Source organism: Odocoileus virginianus, chromosome 10 (assembly GCF_023699985.2).
Source record: "Odocoileus virginianus isolate 20LAN1187 ecotype Illinois chromosome 10, Ovbor_1.2, whole genome shotgun sequence".
In the NCBI taxonomy this organism is placed as follows: Eukaryota; Metazoa; Chordata; class Mammalia; order Artiodactyla; family Cervidae; genus Odocoileus; species Odocoileus virginianus.
Window position 1 is genome coordinate 58,138,488 of NC_069683.1, and position 18,395 is coordinate 58,156,882.

Below are 18,395 nucleotides of genomic sequence, written 5' to 3' on the forward strand. Positions count from 1 at the left end.
CCTGCTAACTTCCTCATTCAGAATTAACCTGTGTGCTCTCTCAGCCCTTTTTCACTTGCACCACTGTTATAAGATTGCTTTCTGTAACAAAAAAAGTGGTTTGTGTGGTTTGCTTTCTGCAATTTTTAGTTGGTTGCTAAGGTACTCCTCGTTTAAAATGCGAAAGAGTAGGCTCTAGATCTTATTCTACTCTGGATCCAAAGTACCTCTCTCTGAAGTGGTGATTCACAGTCTTGGCTGCTTTTGGGATTACTTGGGGAGCTCTGAACATCACTGATGCCTGGACCCACCCCTCAAGGTGACAATATAATTGGTCTGGGGTACAACCTGCGGTCTTAACATTTTTAAAAGCTCTGTAATTCTAACATGTAGGTCACACTGAAAGTCTCTGCTTCTAGTTGGAGAAACCAAGTCTCTGGGAGAATGAAAGGATAAGAAAATGTTAAACATTTAATGAACAGAGAAACTTTAAACCAGAGTTAAAGTTGAGTTTTAAAAAATCACACACACACAACTCAAATAATACATGACACAGCTAAGTAATCAATTCAGTTCAGTCGCTCATTCATGTTTGACCCTTCATGACGCCATAAACTGCAGAATGCCAGGCCTCCCTGTACATCACCAACTCCCAGAGTTTACCCAAATTCATGTCCATTGAGTTGGTGATGCCGTCCAACCATCTCATCCTCTGTCCCCCGCTTCTCCTCCTACCCTCAATCTTTCCCGGCATCAGGGTCTTTTCCAGTGAGTCGGCTCTTTGCATCATGTGGCCAAAGTATTGGAGCTTCAGCTTCAGCATCTGTCCTTCCAATGAATACCCAGGACTGATTTCCTTTGGGATGAACTGGTTGGATCTCCTTGCAGTCCAAGGGATCTTAAGAGTCTTCTCCAGCACCATAGTTCAAAAGCATCAATTCTTCAGTGTTCAGCCTTCTTTATTTATTTTTTTTCTTTTCTTTTTTTTTTTATTTTTATTAGTTGGAGGCTAATTACTTTACATCATTACAGTAGTTTTTGTTATACATTGAAATGAATTAGCCATGGATTTACATGTATTCCCCATCCCAGTCCCCCCTCCCACCTCCCTCTCCACCCCATCCCTCTGGGTCTTCCCAGTGCACTAGGCCCGAGCACTTGTCTCATGTACCCAACCTGGGCTGGTGATCTGTTTCACCCTAGATAATATACATGTTTCAATGCTGTTCTCTTGAAACATCCCACCCTCGCCTTCTCCCAGAGTCCACAAGTCTGTTCTATACATCTGAGTCTCTTTTTCTGTTTTGCATATAGGGTTATCGTTACCATCTTTCTAAAGTCCATATATATGTGTTAGTATACTGTAATGGTCTTTATCTTTCTGGCTTACTTCGCTCTGTATAATGGGCTCCAGTTTCATCCATCTCATTAGAACTGATTCAAATGAATTCTTTTTAATGGCTGAGTAATATTCCATGGTGTATATGTACCACAGCTTCCTCATCCATTCGTCTGCTGATGGGCATCTGGGTTGCTTCCATGTCCTGGCTATTATAAACAGTTCAGCCTTCTTTATAATCCAACTCTCATGACCATATATGACTACTGGAAAAACCATAGCCTTGACTAGACAGACCTTTGTTGACCAAGTATTGTCTCTGCTTTTTAATATGCTATCTAGGTTGGTCATAACTTTCCTGCCATGGAGCAAGCATCTTTTAATTTCATGGCTGCAGTCACCATCTGCAGTGATTTTGGAGCCCAAAAATATAAAGTTTGTCACTATTTCCACTGTTTGCCCATCTATTTGCCATGAAGTGATGAGACCGGATGCCATGACCTCAGTTTTCTGAATGCTGAGCTTTAAGCCAACTTTTTCATTCTCCTCTTTCACTTTCATCAAGAGGCTTTTTAGTTCCTCTTCACTTTCTGCCATAAGGATGGTGTCATCTGCATATCTGAGGTTATTGATATTTCTCCTGACAATCTTGATTCCAGCTTGTGCTTCTTCCAGCCCAGATGTACTCTGCATATAAGTTAAATAAGCAGGGTGACAATATACAGCCTTGACGTACTCCTTTTCCTATTTGGAACCAGTCTGTTGTTCCTTGTCCAGTTCTAACTGTTGCTTCCTGACCTGCATATAGGTTTCTCAAGAGTCAGGTCAGGTGGTCTGGTATTCCCATCTCTTTCAGAATTTTCCACAGTTTATTGTGATCCACGCAGTCAAAGGCTTTGGCATAATCAATAAAGCAGAAATAGATGATTTTCTGGAACATTCTTGCTTTTTCGATGATCCAGTGGATGTTGGCAATTTGATCTCTGATTCCTCGGCCTTTTCTAAAACCAGCTTGAACATCTGGAAGTTCACGGTTCACGTATTGCTGAAGCCTGGCTTGGAGAATTTTGAGCATTACTTTACTAGCGTGTGAAATGAGTGCAATTGTGCGGTAGTTTGAGCATTCTTTGGGATTGCCTTTCTTAGGAATTGGAATGAAAACTGACCTTTTCCAGTCCTGTGGCCACTGCTACTAAGTAACCAAGGTGATCTCTAAATAGATCATCAGTGAACTGAGGGAATATGTATTTTTGTGGGAGAAGTTAGAAACATAAAAGAGAATAAAATTGTAGTCATTCAAAATCCAACACTTTAATTTTTGTGCATATGAAATAAGTGATAAAATGAAATAAAGAGTCACCTGGAATTTTTAGCATTTTCCTTTTTGTTAGCCCTAAAGTGTGTGTCTGTGTGTGTGTGCGTGAAATACATAAATTATTTACCCATTAATCTTATTTTCTCCTTTATTTTCCAGGGATATTTTGAAAACAATTGCCTTAGGTCAGATGTTATCCTTGTGTATATGTGGGACAGCCATCACCAGCCAGTATTTGGCAGAAAGGTATAAAGTGAATACTCCCATGCTTCAGAGCTTTATCAACTATTGCTTGCTGTTTCTAATTTACACAGTGATGCTGGCATTTCGATCAGGTATGTCAAATTACCTTTTTAACAAATTATCTTCATAAAAATGTTTGGCTCTATACATTCAAAAAACAAAAGATGAGCCAAAACCAAGAACAGGAAACTGCTGCTGTTTTTATAAAAGTCACTAGAAAGGTATGACACCTCTGAATTCTATGAAGTTAGTGACTAGAGATTTATGTATAGCTCTCTGAAATTGTTGATTAAAATGATTAGCATCAACGTGTAACATAGGATTTGTCCAAATAAAAGAAAGTGTAAATGCCATTATAAGTTACACCTCCCCCCCCGCCCCGTGGTTGACAAACTTAAGAGACAGTATTAAAAACACTTAAAAAGTCAAGAACCTCACTTTCCAAAATATATATTTCCAGCTAAGTGGAGAATGCTAAATAGAGCACCACTGCATGTAAATGTGAGAGAAACAAAACAAGGAATTAACATCTTATCCAAGATTGATTTCTATTGTGTAAAGACAACGGGTAACCCAGACGGGGAGGGTGCAGTACTACCATTTTCATCACATTTAAAGCATATGATAGAATTACCAGTGTGGTGGTTGCTCACCTCTGATTAAGATCCTCTTTTAATATGGACATTAATACCTCAATGGCATTCCTATACATCAGGATAAATAACTTACTTTTGAAAGAAAGTGGAAGCCAATTATGAGAAGGGGAAAATATCCTAAGGGGAAAGCACCAAATTTGACAAGAACTGTAGGAGCCAGTACTTTGACCACCTCATGCAAAGAGTTAACTCATTGGAAAAGACCCTGATGCTGGGAGGGATTGGGGGCAGGAGGAGAAGGGGATGACAGAGGATGAGATGGCTGGATGGCATCACCGGCTCGATGGGCATGAGTTTGAGTAGACTCCGGTGGTTTGTGATAGACAGGGAGGCCTGCTGCGATTCATGGGGTCGCAAAGAGTCGGACACGACTGAGCGACTGAACTGAACTGAACTGAACTGAACTGTAGGAGTTGGAAATAGAACTGGTGTATCATGGTTAATAGCCCCAGAATTTGCTCCTCTCTGTAAGAATTGGCCTTTAGGAAGTCAGTATGATTTGTAAATGTATCAGTGAAGTCCCTCTAAGGGATGGTTATTATTGTGTTTAGTTGCTAAGTCATGTCTGACTTTGTGACCCCATGGACTTTAGCCCACCTGGCTCCTCTGTCCATGGGATTTCTCAGGCAAGAATACTGGAGTGATTTGCCATTTCCTTCTCCAGGGTTTCTTCCTGACCCAGAGATTGAACCCCCGTCTCCTGCATTGCTGGCAGATTCTTTACCACTAAAAAAATGATTTGTAAATAAATCAGTGAAATCCCCCAAGGGATGGTTATTATTAATAGATGCCTTCCATGTATCTCATGTTAGGAAGACTATGTTTTTAGGATATTCCTGCTCATTGGGATTTAATGATAATTATTGTGGATGGTGACTGCAGTCATGAAATTAAAAGACACTTGCTCCTTGGAAGAAAAGCTATGACCAACCTAGACAGCATATTAAAAAGCGGAGACATTACTTTGCTGACAGAGGTTCCTATAGTCAAAGCTATGGTTTCTCCAGTGGTCATGTATGGATGTGAGAGTTGGACCATAAAGAAAGCTGAGCACTGAAGAATTGATACTTTTGAACTATGGTGTTGGCGAAGTCTGTTGAGAGTCCCTTGGACTGCAAGGAGATCCAACCAGTCCATCCTAAAGGAGGTCAGTCCTGGGTATTCATTGGAAGGACTGATGCTGAAGCTGAAGCTCCAATACTTTGGCCACATGATGCAAAGAGCCGACTCACTGGAAAAGACCCTGATGCCGGGAAATATTGAGGGTAGGAGGAGAAGCGGGGAACAGGGGATGAGATGGTTGGATGGCATCATCGACTCAATGGACATGAGTTTGAGCAAACTCTGGGAGATAGTGAAGAACAGGGAAGCCTGGTGTGCTGCTGTCCATGGGGGTGTGCAGAGTCAGACACGACTGAGTGACTGAACAACAGAATCTGACTATGATTCTCACTACCTTGATTTCTTGCAGGTTATCTTACCCATAAAGCCTTCTTGTATAGCTGCCAACTCTGTATCTCCTTGTGATCTTCAAAGAAATGATTCACAGTTAACTTGAATAAATAGAATTTAGGGGATAAAAGGTGTTTCTTCAATGATGCCACTAAGTCATTTTTTCAAACTTACCACTGGCTTAATTATCTGTTGAAAGCAGATCTTTTCTAAAAGAATTTATCTGTTTGATAAATTTATAAGAAAACATTTCATTTCCTCAGATGATCTAGATGTTATATTTCTGTTGCAGTAGGAAAGAAAAAGGAATTCAGTGAATTTAACCACTGTTACTTCCTTTATCTTTGTTGTTTTCATTGAGCACTTGGTCTATGATGACACCTTAGCTTGGGCTTCATACTAGAAAAAAATCTGAGCTACTCTGCTGAGCTGTTGCAGGAGTTTGAGTTATGAATAATGGACATTAGGAGGGACCATGTTCAATGTACATAGTGGTAAAGTTTGTGCCTATAATGCAGGAGACCTGGATTAGGTCCCTGGGTTGGGAAGATTTCCTGGAGGAGGGCACGGCAATCCACTCCAGTGTTCTTGTCTGGAGAATCCCCATGGACAGAGAAGCCTGGTGGACTACAGTCTATAGGGTCACAAAGAGGCAGACACAGCTGAGCGACCAAGCACAGCCCAGCACAAATACTAGCTTTGACTCTTTATCTCTAGATTAACATGCATGGAATAATTTTCAAGTAACATGTCCTAATCTAGATTTCTTTCAACCAGGTAGTGATAATCTTTTATACATCTTGAAAAAGAAATGGTGGAAGTACATCCTGCTTGGACTAGCAGATGTAGAAGCTAATTACCTGATTGTCAGAGCATACCAGTACACAACTCTAACCAGTGTCCAGGTAAGAAGGAGTCCTCTGACCAGTTTGGATTTTATAGCTTTAAGAGAGGAATCTGAACTCATATGTGCTCACCTAATTTCCTTAAGAACCTGTTCACTCAGAAAAAAACTAAAAATAGTGGATGTTATCTGTTTTCCAGTGGAGCATGTGTGCTAATGCGAAAGGCTTCCTGGAATTAGTGAAAATGTGTACAAGTTAATCTGTCCCTAAACTGCTAATGCTATAGATGAATAGAACAGTTGCTACCAAATAAACATAAATATTTAGTTGGCAATCGATGCTGTGATGTTGGCAAGAGTTCTGTTTTGTGTGTTGCTTAAATGGCATATAAAGTGAATATACTATTGTGTCCCAGAAAAGTTGGAGTCTTACAAGTAAAGTAGATATCTAAGACAACTAATAGGTTGTTGTCTTTTTGTTGTCTGTTATCTAATAGGGCATTAGACATTTTAGGTAAAGGTGGTAGCCAAAAGTAAAACTTATACCTATTCCTTTTCTAGGTTTATTCTCATTAGGTTGAAAGAAAAATGTTCCTACAAAGCAGTACTTTTCAGCTTGGTGGAGTTGAGGACGACTGATTAAGTTGTCTTAACATTAGGGAGTTCCCTGGTGGCCTTAGTGGTTAGGATTCTGGACTTTCACTGCTGTGGCCAAGTTTGATCCCTGGTCGGGGAACCAAGATCCAGCAAGCTATGTGACACACCCTAGACAAAGAAGAGTTGTCTTAATGTTAGCAAACTTGGGATGTATCATAACACTGACTCCTCATTGCTAATAATAAAATGTGTTGTAAATGGGGAAGAAAGTAAAATAGATACCCATGTCAGGTTTAGACTTCACAGTTTACTGAATTTATGACTTAAAAAAAAATTGGTTGCGGCATGTGGCATCCACTTTCTTTACCAGGGATCAAACCTGAGCTCCCTGCATTGGAATCGCAGAGTGTTAGTCACTGGACCACCAGGGAAGTCCCTGAATTTATGACTTTTGATGCACCTTTTTTTTTTGGCTGTGCTGTATAGCTTGCAGAATCTTAGTTCCCCGGAGATATTGGACCTGTGCTCTCAGCAGGGAAAGCATACAGTCTCTACCACTGGACCACCAGAGAATTCCTGTTGCTTCATTTTTTCCTATAAAACAGAGATGGTCTTATCGCCAAATTTAAGAAACTTGGAAAAATTGAAGATTTAAAGAGAAAGATTAATGATTAATGAAAACTCAGTATTTTTCTGATGTGAATACGCATTAAGTGCTATTATTACCAGAATGCCGTTTAATACTGTGCTAAGCATTGTCCTCTGGGCTTCCCAGGTGGCTCAGTGGTAAAAAGAATCTGCCTGTCAAGCAGAAGACGCGGGTTTCATCCCTGGGTCGGGAAGATCCCCTGTAGAAGCAAATGACAACCCACTCCAGTATTCTCGCCCGGAAAATCCCATGGACAGAGGAGCCTGGTGGGAAAGATAGGAAATCTTTTTTGAGACAGACATCATAAGAGGCACATGAAAAACTCAGAATTTCATAGAAATTAAAACCAGGAGTTACCTAGAAGATGCATTCATCACAAATAGTATTAAGTGTACTTTTAGCAATGAATAATAAGAGTGTAAGTATATAGAAAATGTACCCTATATAAAAGAGCCGACTCATTGGAAAAGACCCTGATGCTGGGGAAGATTGAGTGCTAGAGGAGAAGGGGGTGACAGAGGATGAGATGGTTGGATGGCATCACCAACTCAATGAACATGAGTTTGAGCAAACTCTGGGAAATAGTGAAGAACAGAAAAGCATGGCATGCTGTGTTCCATGGAGTCACAGAGTCAGACACAACCTAGTGACTAAACAACAACAAATACAGAAAATGGCATTTTTCTAGTCACATTTACCTTCATGATCTCACACACAGTTTAATTGCTTGATTATAATTCTCAGAAATTTTGATCTGTGACAGATAATGATTAGGAGTTTTGAATTGGTACAGGTCTAAACAGAGCTAAGCAAAATACTTACACTGAGGTTTTGTGACTAAAGTTCATGCCTTAAACTAATCTCAAATGATTTCTTTCATCCTAGCCTCTTAGAAAAACCTAAGCATTTGGTTGTCTAAAATTAAGTACTTATGGTACTAGAAAGCCATATTATAAAAAGTGCATCTAACAGCTAAACCTCCTTCCATCAGAGAAGAGTGCCTGTCATTGGAATTCTTCAATCAGATTATCTCCTTGAGTAAACCTCTAGTCTGGTTAATCTGAAAGGGTAGAAATTTGCTTCTTTGTTTCTTTATGGACACATGTAGGATCTTAGTTTACCAACCAGGTATGGAACCAGTGCCCCCTGCAGTGGAAGCACAGAGTCCCAACCAGTGGAACACCAGGGAATTCCCCCTGAGAGGGTGGAAGTTTAAATTGGATGGTCTTTGAACCTCTTTCTTAAGGATTCTTTCAAGGATTCTGTGATTGTAAATACTGATGTAGTAGTTCATGATGTGTCCATTGACATTGCTGGCCTAAGTTTCTACTCATGTTACTTCTCATGTCACTTGCCGTATCTACACATTCCCTACGCACAGCCAGCTTCTCTCTCTTACGTTGCTCTGTTGTTTCTAGAATGCATCCTTTTCAAAGCCCCTTCTCAAAGGCCTAATTCAATTTCATTTTCTTCTTTATAGAGTATACTCCATTGTATCACTAACAAAGTCTGATTCATGTTTATATCCATCCTTCCCCCTCATTCCAGGTTCTTACTTCCTGTGTCTATATAATAATTTTTTTTAAAGCAAAGATGAATATTTTTAATAATGAAAGGAGCAATTCACAAAGAAGGTAGGCATCAGAAACCATTAGATACCTTATCAAGAAACAAAGATACATAAAGGGAAAATCAGAAGAAATGAAAAGAAAAATATATAATCATAGTGAGACATATTAACATTTCTCTGAGAGTATTTTATCAAGTGCAGAAAAAACAAGAATAAGAGCATCTTGAATGATGTCATTAATAATTTAAATATAATAGATTTATATTTAATTAATTTATATTGATCATATCCTACACAAATATATTTAAAATTTTTTATCTCATATGTTGTTATTAGAAGTCCATAGGACATTTAGAAAACCTGGCAAAAAGATAAACATTACTTAATTTCAAAAAGTAGAATTGTGTGTATGATTCAGTTATACACACATGTTATTTTTGAAATTATTTTCCATTATAGGTTATTACAAGATATTGACTATAGTTCCCCATGCCACACAGTAAACCTTTGTTGCTTGTTGCATATCTATTTTTTTAAATCAGAAATCTAGCCAATAATTTTTAAAGATTAAATTAAATAGACGGCTCTTAGAACTAAAAGCATCAAGCAGAAGGCATCTGTCACCAGGAATACATTTTGAAAAGATTCAGTTTAGATAAATGCTGACTGTGATAGATACCAGATTAGAAGTCATGGAACTTTAGAGTGGCCAGGTATCTTGAGATCATTTGGTCTGACTTCTTGATTTCAGATTTTGACTCAAGAGTTGACTAGCTGGAGATCACATAGTTGGTCAATGTCAGGGCTGGATCCTGAGGCCTTGGGAGCTTTTACTAAGATGTAGGTTCCTCCCTTATATGGCCAGTCATTGCCCACCAAAAATGGTTAAAAATAGAGCAGGTTTAAGTTTGATTTTAAGACACAATTTGAGGATAGGGAGTCTTCTGTGATAGTTTTTAGAGTGATTTTTGTCTACTTTTTTTTGTTTAAGGAATATAGTTTCGATTTTATTACTTCACTATGGCTAGATTCTTTTGGTGTCTTCCAGGACAAGCTATTATCATTTGTATCGTTTAATGGTTTGTTTTTCAGGCAGGCTCAATAAAGCACTTAAGAGATTAGAGTTCTATAGATGGAATAAATAACAGAAGGCAAAGTGCCCATTCCTATACTTGACATTGCAATGAAAGGCAATCAGTAAACAATTGTGGACAGGATCAAACAGGCTGCTGAGATTTAGGGGCCTGCCTTGTCCAAGACTAAATAGATACAGAGCACATCAGAGACAAGGTTAAAAAAAAGAACAGGATGAGCAGTCACATAGCAACATCAGGAACACTATTAGTAAAAGGAATATCTTTTATCCTTGAATGTACTCTACAAATGTGTGCTTTTGAGAATCGAATGAATGAAATCTCTTTTTCCTTTATCTTGCAAAGATTTTGGATTTACTCTAATTTTGGCATTCTTAGTCCCCCTGCCTTTCAGACTGGCAATATCAGGGGTGTAGAAAGTATTTTCTGGAGCCAGGATCAACAGGTGGTGGAGGAGTATATGATGAAGATGAGCGAGAGTATTTGCTGGGAGCAAGTATCTGTCTTATATGGTGGGGTTGGACACTTTGTCAGGGAGATGGTGTCTGTTTGCTTTCTCATAATAACCTGTTATTTTTGTAGTTCTTAAGCCCAGTTGCAATTAAACATTGGTTATGCGATTTTTCTCTGTCTAGGGTTCTAAATACTCCACTTTGTGCCTTTCCTGTTCTCTACATTCCACCTCCTCCATTAGTGTCTCCCACATATCATGTACTTAAATATTTATTGACTGAATGGCTGCATGTCTACTGGACTTAAGGATAAACACAAGTGAGAGTGTAGAAGTAAATTGCATAGGCTGTTGGGCAGAATTCCTGGGTTCATCAACTGACTCCCAAACTTTTAACTGTAATTTTGGGCAGCTCATTTAACCTCTCTGTGACTTTGGTTTCCTCATGGGTAAAATGGAGGTTGAAGTTCCAGTTTCATAGAGTTGTTGTGAGGATTAAATGAGTTCATCCAGATAAAGCATTTAGTACAGGGCTGGCAATAATAAATGCTCAATAAACACTGATTTCTGTTATTACTTAGTCATTTTTTCCCTAATGAGAGATATTTTCAGGTATTTATTTCTCTTTTCATGCAGCTTTTGGATTGCTTTGGGATTCCTGTGTTGATGGCTCTTTCGTGGTTTATTCTTTATGCAAGATACAGAGTGATCCACTTCATCGCTGTGGCTGTCTGTCTGTTGGGTGTAGGAACTATGGTTGGTGCAGACATATTAGCTGGGAGGGAAGACAGTGCAGGTGAGACCATGTTACTTGTTTTCTGGTTTAGTCACAGAAGACATTTTGCTTGCGCCTTCACTTTTATTTTGCAAAGATAAAGTAAAAGGCAGAGGACATGTCCCGATTACCTATCTTAAAATTTTTATTTTTAGATTTGCTTGCTTCTGGTACTATGACCACTTCAACACAGCAGTCTATGTTCCTACCTGCCCAGAGTCTTTGCTTTTTGTCATACTCATTTGTTTTGTGTCCTGAGAGAGAAGTTTCTTTATATATTTGCAATAATCTCCTTTTGGCCCATACATTCAGATTAGTTGCCGGAAACCCTACTGTAGATTTTGTTTCCATCAAAAAGGAGACTTTGTGTTCACAGAATGACCTTTATTTCAGTTACTCTGTAGATGAGAACATTTTGATACTCTTTATGTCACGGTTGAGATAGTTCATAGTATAAAATCTAAATAAGGTCTATGAATTTCCCCAATCTGCAAACAACTTCAGTGTCTCCTTTGATTGAGAAAATTACCTTGCTTACCTAGCTTCCTTCCCTGTAGTTTTCAATGAATTCCCATTAATAAATTCCATTAATTTTCCATGTCATAGAATCATTTTTCTGGGGCCTTACATTATGGTATACACTACCATCTTCCAATCTGTTAGTCTCCTGAAGATCCAAAATAAGAAAAACGAAAGCAGAATTGTGCCAGAAAGTGAGAAGAGTAAGAGTCTTTAAACTTTTAAAAATCAGGGTTTCTTCTTCTGTAAAATCTTTTTTAGATGATTATGAGCCAGATAAACTTATGGAAGCAAGCTGGAGAGTTTCCCCTAGTGACAATGTATTCCTTTTTATGGCTTATCTCTCTATAGGTAATAATGTACTGATTGGTGACATCTTGGTCCTTCTTGGAGCTTCCCTCTATGCTGTTTCTAATGTGTGTGAAGAATACATCGTGAAGAAGCTGAGCAGACAGGAGTTTTTAGGAATGGTGGGCTTGTTTGGAACAATTATCAGTGGCATACAGCTGTAAGGTTCTAAACATATCCTTAAAAACAAAATCAGCAAATATGTCATAGATGATTAGTTTCCAGTTACTAACATGCATTGTTTATTTGGCCTAAATTCATATTTGAAATCAGTAACTTGCTAAATGTCTATTAGAAGATTGTTGAAATGTCAATAATTATGCCTCATTTTTTTTACACATGTTTGATGCTTAAGATTCCTGCTTGTAATATCATTAGACTTTATATTACCAGTGAAGACTTTCTTTTTTGGTTATTCCTAGAAAATATTAACTTCCTATTCATAATATCATGTTTCCCTCCTGTAGCTGACTGCCACTAAACAGTGCTTCTAAGGGTGTCAAACATGTGTTTATGGACTCCTTTGAGTTTTATTCTTTGTCATTTAATTAAAGATAGTTTTTTTTTTTTTAATATTCTATGAAAACCAAAAGTCAACATAATTCATCATCTTAAGAGCTGAAGAACTTAAAGTGAAGTACTTGAAGTTTTGAAGCAACTTACTTGTTTATAAAACAGTGAAAATTTATATAAAGATCTCTCTGTGACCTCTTGTTTTAATCACAGATTGATTGTGGAATATAAGGATATTGCCAGCATTCATTGGGACTGGAAAATTGGTATGTATATATATATAATAGTTATTTTTAGTCTTTCCCCTGACACACACCAAGAAATAAATATTTTAATAATACTATTTAGGCATTTTTATATAAAATCACAGAGTAATTTAGTACACAGAAAACTGTAGTGGTTTATGTCAAGTTTCTCTGAGAACTTGTAAATGAACCCCCATAAAAGTTAATCCTTAATCTTTACCTTCAAGAATAACCTTTCTTTACTAGGAATTCTGAATAAGACTGACCTTTGGTCACACTGCTTTCAACTAGATCTGTATTTCGTGTCTTCAGACTGCTTGTAAAGATTACCTGCTTGATATAATCAGTGAAGTATTAACTTAAATAATCTGATGGTGTGCAGTCACTACCATCTTGCATTGCCTCTCTCATCTGATAGTCTTAAGCATCTGTACAGATGAGCAGCAGAAGAAAGCAGTAGTGGGACAGTCAGGAAAGATTTGAACCTTACGGATGGAAAAAAAGTAGTGCATGAGTGTCATTGAATTGAAATTCATCTACTGTGCTTGGATGATTTCATTCAAGTAAATAGCTTAGATTTCCTGTGTGTGTACTGTGTATGTGTTGAGTGAGGTTGGAGAAGCGGTTGTGAAGCAGAGATACTAAGTAGTCAGCACCCACGTGACTAGCCTGCCTGGGATGAACAAAAGATAAAACCCTAACAACTGTCTTTGATGCCCTAAAAATACTTTATTCTGAATTCAGCCACACAAATCGTGTCCAACCATGATGCCTTTTATCATTGGCATCTCTCTGGGCAGGTGTGGATAGCATGGAGCGAAAAGAGCTGTTAACTTATGCCATATGCAAGATTCTATGGCCTTGATCATCTAACACTCTGTTGGGTTTTTTTAAGTTCTTCATCTACATCCAGTGAGAATTTTGTATGTCTCATTTGTAATGCTTACTGTTAACGAGGGACTTTGTGGATGGTATGTTAAAGGATCAGGGAATTTTACGTCATGCAAGCTTTATCCTTTATCTTTTGATTTCTTCCTTTAACATTAGATATTCCATTTTTCCCCCCACAGCCCTGCTATTTGTAGCATTTGCCCTCTGCATGTTTTGCCTGTACAGCTTCATGCCACTGGTGATCAAAGTCACCAGTGCCACTTCTGTCAACCTGGGCATCCTGACAGCTGACCTTTACAGTCTTTTCTTTGGACTTTTTCTGTTTGGCTATAAGGTGAGCATATAGATCTTGTTCAAATAAGAACACTTGTTTGGTATAAAAGAAGTAGTGGGTTTTTAAAAAATTTTAGATCCCAAAATAAAACCTTCTCATCTCCTTAGCAAGAATTTCTTACTGCCTTAGAAATCTATCTTTCCATGGTATAAAGCTTGTTGACCTGCCTGCTATTACAATCATTTGAACAAGTAGAATGTCAGCTGTTGCTTGCTAATGTTACATTTAGCTGGGTATAGCAACTGTATTTCTTTATCTTTATAAAGTTTTAGATCTGGGTGGAAATAACTTGGTATTGATTGACACTATTCCCAGGAATTGACCATGAACTCAGAATGCCTACTTCACTGTGTTCCCAGAAATTTCTGCTTAAGAAGCATAAACCAGTTTTGCTTTTCAAGATTATGTCATAGGAACTAGCTGTTATCGTTGCAACAACCCTGCTGGTTATGTTATTCACGAACTAAGCCTGAAGAAGTATTTATAGCTGTTTGGTGGCATCATTAGAAAGTGACCCATGTCAGAGTGAATCAGAACAGTGATCTTGATAGGCTTAGGTTCTTTCCTGTGATAACAATCATTACGGGGTACAAAGCAAGCCTCTCCAGATCATTAGCTGTTCTGTGCTGGTGTTATTGCATTTCACGTGGCCTCCACTAGAGGACCGTGGTGATTTTATTCTGCAGTTCAAGGCCAGGTGATGGCTACCAGAGAAAGCTTGAAAGCTCTGCAGTATAACTTGTGGCCTGGCTCACCTGTGCTTTTTTTAAAACTAAACATATTGAGATAGCATTAGTAGTTTAACATTTACTTTTCCCTCATAAGTAAAATAATGTCCAAGGAGGAAGTAAGCGTAAAGAAACAAAAGCTTCATAGTGAAAATACACTTGTCGCTACCTATTATAAGCTCCCTAATTGTAGCTATTTGCTCTCTAACTGCGATTAACTTTAATGAGAAAAAGACTTTTTGTGTGTCATTGTTTTGCCCAAATGATTTACACTATTGTTTTCAAAATGGAACGTGCAAACGATAAATTCCTTTGCAGTTCTTTTGCTTCGTGTTTCTCTGTCCCTGCATGTCTAGCAGCTCACTTTTAACTCAGATCAGATTTTATTCTTTTTGGTCAAAAGCTATTTCAAGACTTGTAAAGGAAAGAGGAGGTCTGCTGTGATCTTCAGAGTAAATTACAGAGGTTGGAAATCACACAGAACATCAAGAAGATACCTAGGATTTTAGAAGAAAATTTTAAGTGAAGAATCACAGCTCAATATATCACCAATTTAAAAAAGTGTAGCATCTAAGATAACTTGGGCTCTGATATTTTGAAACAGTTGAAGAAGATGTTAAAAATTTCTACCTTCATTGGTGTCAGACTCCACACCCCCAGATTGATCTTTAGTAAATATTCACTGAACAGAGTAGCCACAGAAACTTCCTATATAGATCCAGACACAAAGGGTAGAATTGAAAATTGAAAAAATTGAAAATTCAGGAGACTTATTATCTCACTCCCTCAGAGTCTCTCGCTTCTAATAAAGGTGCCTCCATTTAATCACCTGGTGGCTCAGATATTAAAGAATCTGCATGCAATACGGGAGACCTGGGTTCGATCCCTGGATCAGGAAAATCCTCTGAAGAAGGGAATGGCTATCCACTCCAGTATTCTTGCCTGGAGAATTATGGACAGAGGAGCCTGGTGGGCTACAGTTCATGGGGTTGCAAAGAGTTGGACATGATCGGGCAACTAATACTTCTTAAGAGGAACAAGACTTTTTCTTATAAGCATTTAAAACCTCCAAATCAAGCAGAACATGTTTTGAATAAGTTACTGTGTTTCTTCACAGTTAAAAACGAACATTCTATGGGAGAGCACAATTGACTTTTATGATACCGACTTCAAAGTTTCAGTTCAGTTCAGTTCAGTTTAGTCGCTCAGTCGTGTCCAACCACATGAATCGCAACATGTCAGGCCTCCCTGTCCATCACCAACTCCCGGGGTTGACTCAAACTCAAGTTCATCGAGTCGGTGATGCCATCCAGCCATCTCATCCTCTGTCATCCCCTTCTCCTCCTGCCCCCAATCCCTCCCAGCATCAGGGTCTTTTCCAATGAGTCAACTCTTCTCACGAGGTGGCCAAAGTATTGGAGTTTCAGCTTCAGCATCAGTCCTTCCAATGAACACCCAGGACTGACCTCCTTTAGGAGGGACTGGTTGGATCTCCTTGCAGTCCAAGGGACTCTCAAGAGTCTTCTCCAACACCACAGTTCAAAAGCATCAATTTTTCAGCACTCAGCTTTCTTCACAGTTCAAAAGTTTAGGGTACTCTAAATAGCTTTAACTCCCCCTTAATCTTCTCTGAATCACTTCCCCCACCCCCAAAGCTCCCCCCCACAAGAAAAACACATTTATTCAATACTAGCTATGTGCTGGGTGCTGTGCTGAGATTGGATCCAAGAATGAAACCCATGGAGGGAATTAGTTTGGCTCCTACTCTGCTTGAAATTATCACTGGCTTTGCATCATCACTGAATCCATTGGAGGCCTTCCCTCTTTGGGGAGGGCTCTGGCTATTCCAGCCTTCTGAAAGTTTAAGGTTAAGAAGTAATTGAGCATCTATGAAACATTAACATGTTAAAACCAATGGTGACCTGTAGAAGCCCATAGCTGGAGGTAACTAGCAATCTATGTAATACTCATTTCAAAACCTATTTTGTTTCTCCTTCTACCCTTGGGAATGGGTCTCACTTTTTCTTCTCTTTCATTTTATTTCTCTTTTCCTTCTCCAACCCATTCTGTTTGCTTATTGTTTCATGCCATTGTTATATGTTGTGTCTAAATTTGGGTCTTTCTTTTTAGCCTCTCCACTAAGTAAGTGGGACTAGTTGTGAGGTGGGATGTAGCTGTATTATTGCAGAGAAAGGCAAGAGTCTGTTTCCTAGAGATCTAAGACTTTTTACCCAGTTGACTGATGTGCTGGGTAATGGTGGCAGAAATCACACATTCACCAGTACACACACTTGGGACAGTTTTGGTCCTTCGTATCTCCTTGGACAACTTTCAGATAACAATATTATGAGAAGGTAGCTCTCCAAACTCAGTGGACAGAAGGCAGCCGCAAAGATGTGTCTGTGAGAGAGTACTATCCATAGCCTCGCCTCTCCTCCTAGTTTTCAGGACTCTACATCCTGTCCTTCACCGTCATCATGGTAGGTTTCATCCTGTACTGCTCCACCCCAACGCGCACGGCAGAGCCAGCTGAAAGCAGCGTGCCGCCAGTCACCAGCATTGGAATTGACAACCTGGGGCTGAAGCTTGAGGAGAGCCTGCAGGAGACCCACTCTGCCGTCCTGTAGCTGGAGAAGAAGGCATACACGTCCACATGAGGTTTCCTGGGGAGCTGGAAGCTGTCACCTGGATAAAGCAGAGCCTACTGCTTTGGGACACTTGAAAACTTATCAGAGTGAACACTATGTAACATTGGGTTTGATCCAGTTGGATTTTAAAAGGAATATTAAAATCATGTATCAAAAGTGGAAATGCCAAAATAGAGCAGAAGCCGAGGCTAGGATTGTGTTTCTGTATGTTTCGGGCCCAATACCTGTTAGTGTCGGGGAGACAAGGTATGGGGCGCACCCTGGGCTGTTAGATGCACAAGTGGGAAAGCAGGATTGGGCAGATACTTGGGTGTGAGCCAGACTGGGCTAGGTAGTCAGGAGGAGGGGCAGCCCAGGGTGGTTGGGAGAAGGTTTTCTCATTTGGAGGCATCTGAGTTTTGTCTTGCTGAGCCAATTATTGTCCACAAACCTTGTGGCCTTTTAGGAAAGGGAAAATGGGTGGGGCAGCACTTGAGAAATCCTGAGATACAACGTGAGTACCATAGAAGCCTTCAAGTGGAGAACAGTAAACCTAGGAACCTTCTCCCAATTGTTACTATGCTACTTCTTAGCAAATAATGTGCCATGCGATTTTTATGATACCTCTTCAATACAGAGTGTTAATATGCAGCAGCATTATGATATCAACTGCCAGTATACCACTTTGTAAAACCTCTGTATGTGAACTTTTTGGGGTGAAAAATATAGTAATGAAACTGAGGGTAAATTCGTATTATTAAAAGATTTTGATTTCATGGAAATATATTTACTGTGTGGTTTCTTTGATTACCTAATTCCCCTTGTGGATTTTAAATGGCAGTACATTCAAGATTTCCTCATACACAACTTTTTAGAATCATGTCTTCTTCAGGTGGGGCAGTCTTCTCTATTTGGGGCTATGTCAGAATAGAGGGGAAATCAGAGCGAGCTCCCAAGTTATTTGCTGGGATAAACATTTAAAACTTTTGAATTACCTTAATTAATTTTTTAAGAAAACTTTTTAAGTGAAATAATCTTTCATTTCCTGCAGCCAGTTAAAACTGATGTTTTACTCTTTACCATTAACAACTGTCAGTGAGTGGAAAAAGGCTATGTTAAATGTTTGACTCTTTGGAGAAGACTTCCAGTTTGATTAATACACTGATAATTTCTTAAAATACCTTGATTAACAGTAAACCTGTATCTATAGGGATAGTGGTGAAGTA

At 38.9% G+C, this 18,395-nt stretch overlaps 1 protein-coding gene across 1 annotated transcript in view; it reads left to right on the plus strand.

Moving 5' to 3' along the window:
- Positions 1 to 17,951, plus strand: part of SLC35F2 (solute carrier family 35 member F2) — a 61,420-nt gene extending 43,469 nt beyond the window's left edge. The window contains exons 2-8 of the mRNA XM_020891383.2: positions 2,793 to 2,968; positions 5,762 to 5,889; positions 10,826 to 10,985; positions 11,835 to 11,991; positions 12,558 to 12,610; positions 13,660 to 13,814; positions 16,984 to 17,951. Coding sequence (XP_020747042.2) covers positions 2,793 to 2,968; positions 5,762 to 5,889; positions 10,826 to 10,985; positions 11,835 to 11,991; positions 12,558 to 12,610; positions 13,660 to 13,814; positions 16,984 to 17,169 — 1,015 coding nt within the window. The 3' untranslated portion in view covers positions 17,170 to 17,951. The remainder of the gene's footprint in view (positions 1 to 2,792; positions 2,969 to 5,761; positions 5,890 to 10,825; positions 10,986 to 11,834; positions 11,992 to 12,557; positions 12,611 to 13,659; positions 13,815 to 16,983) is intronic.
- The last annotated feature ends 444 nt before the right edge of the window (positions 17,952 to 18,395 follow it).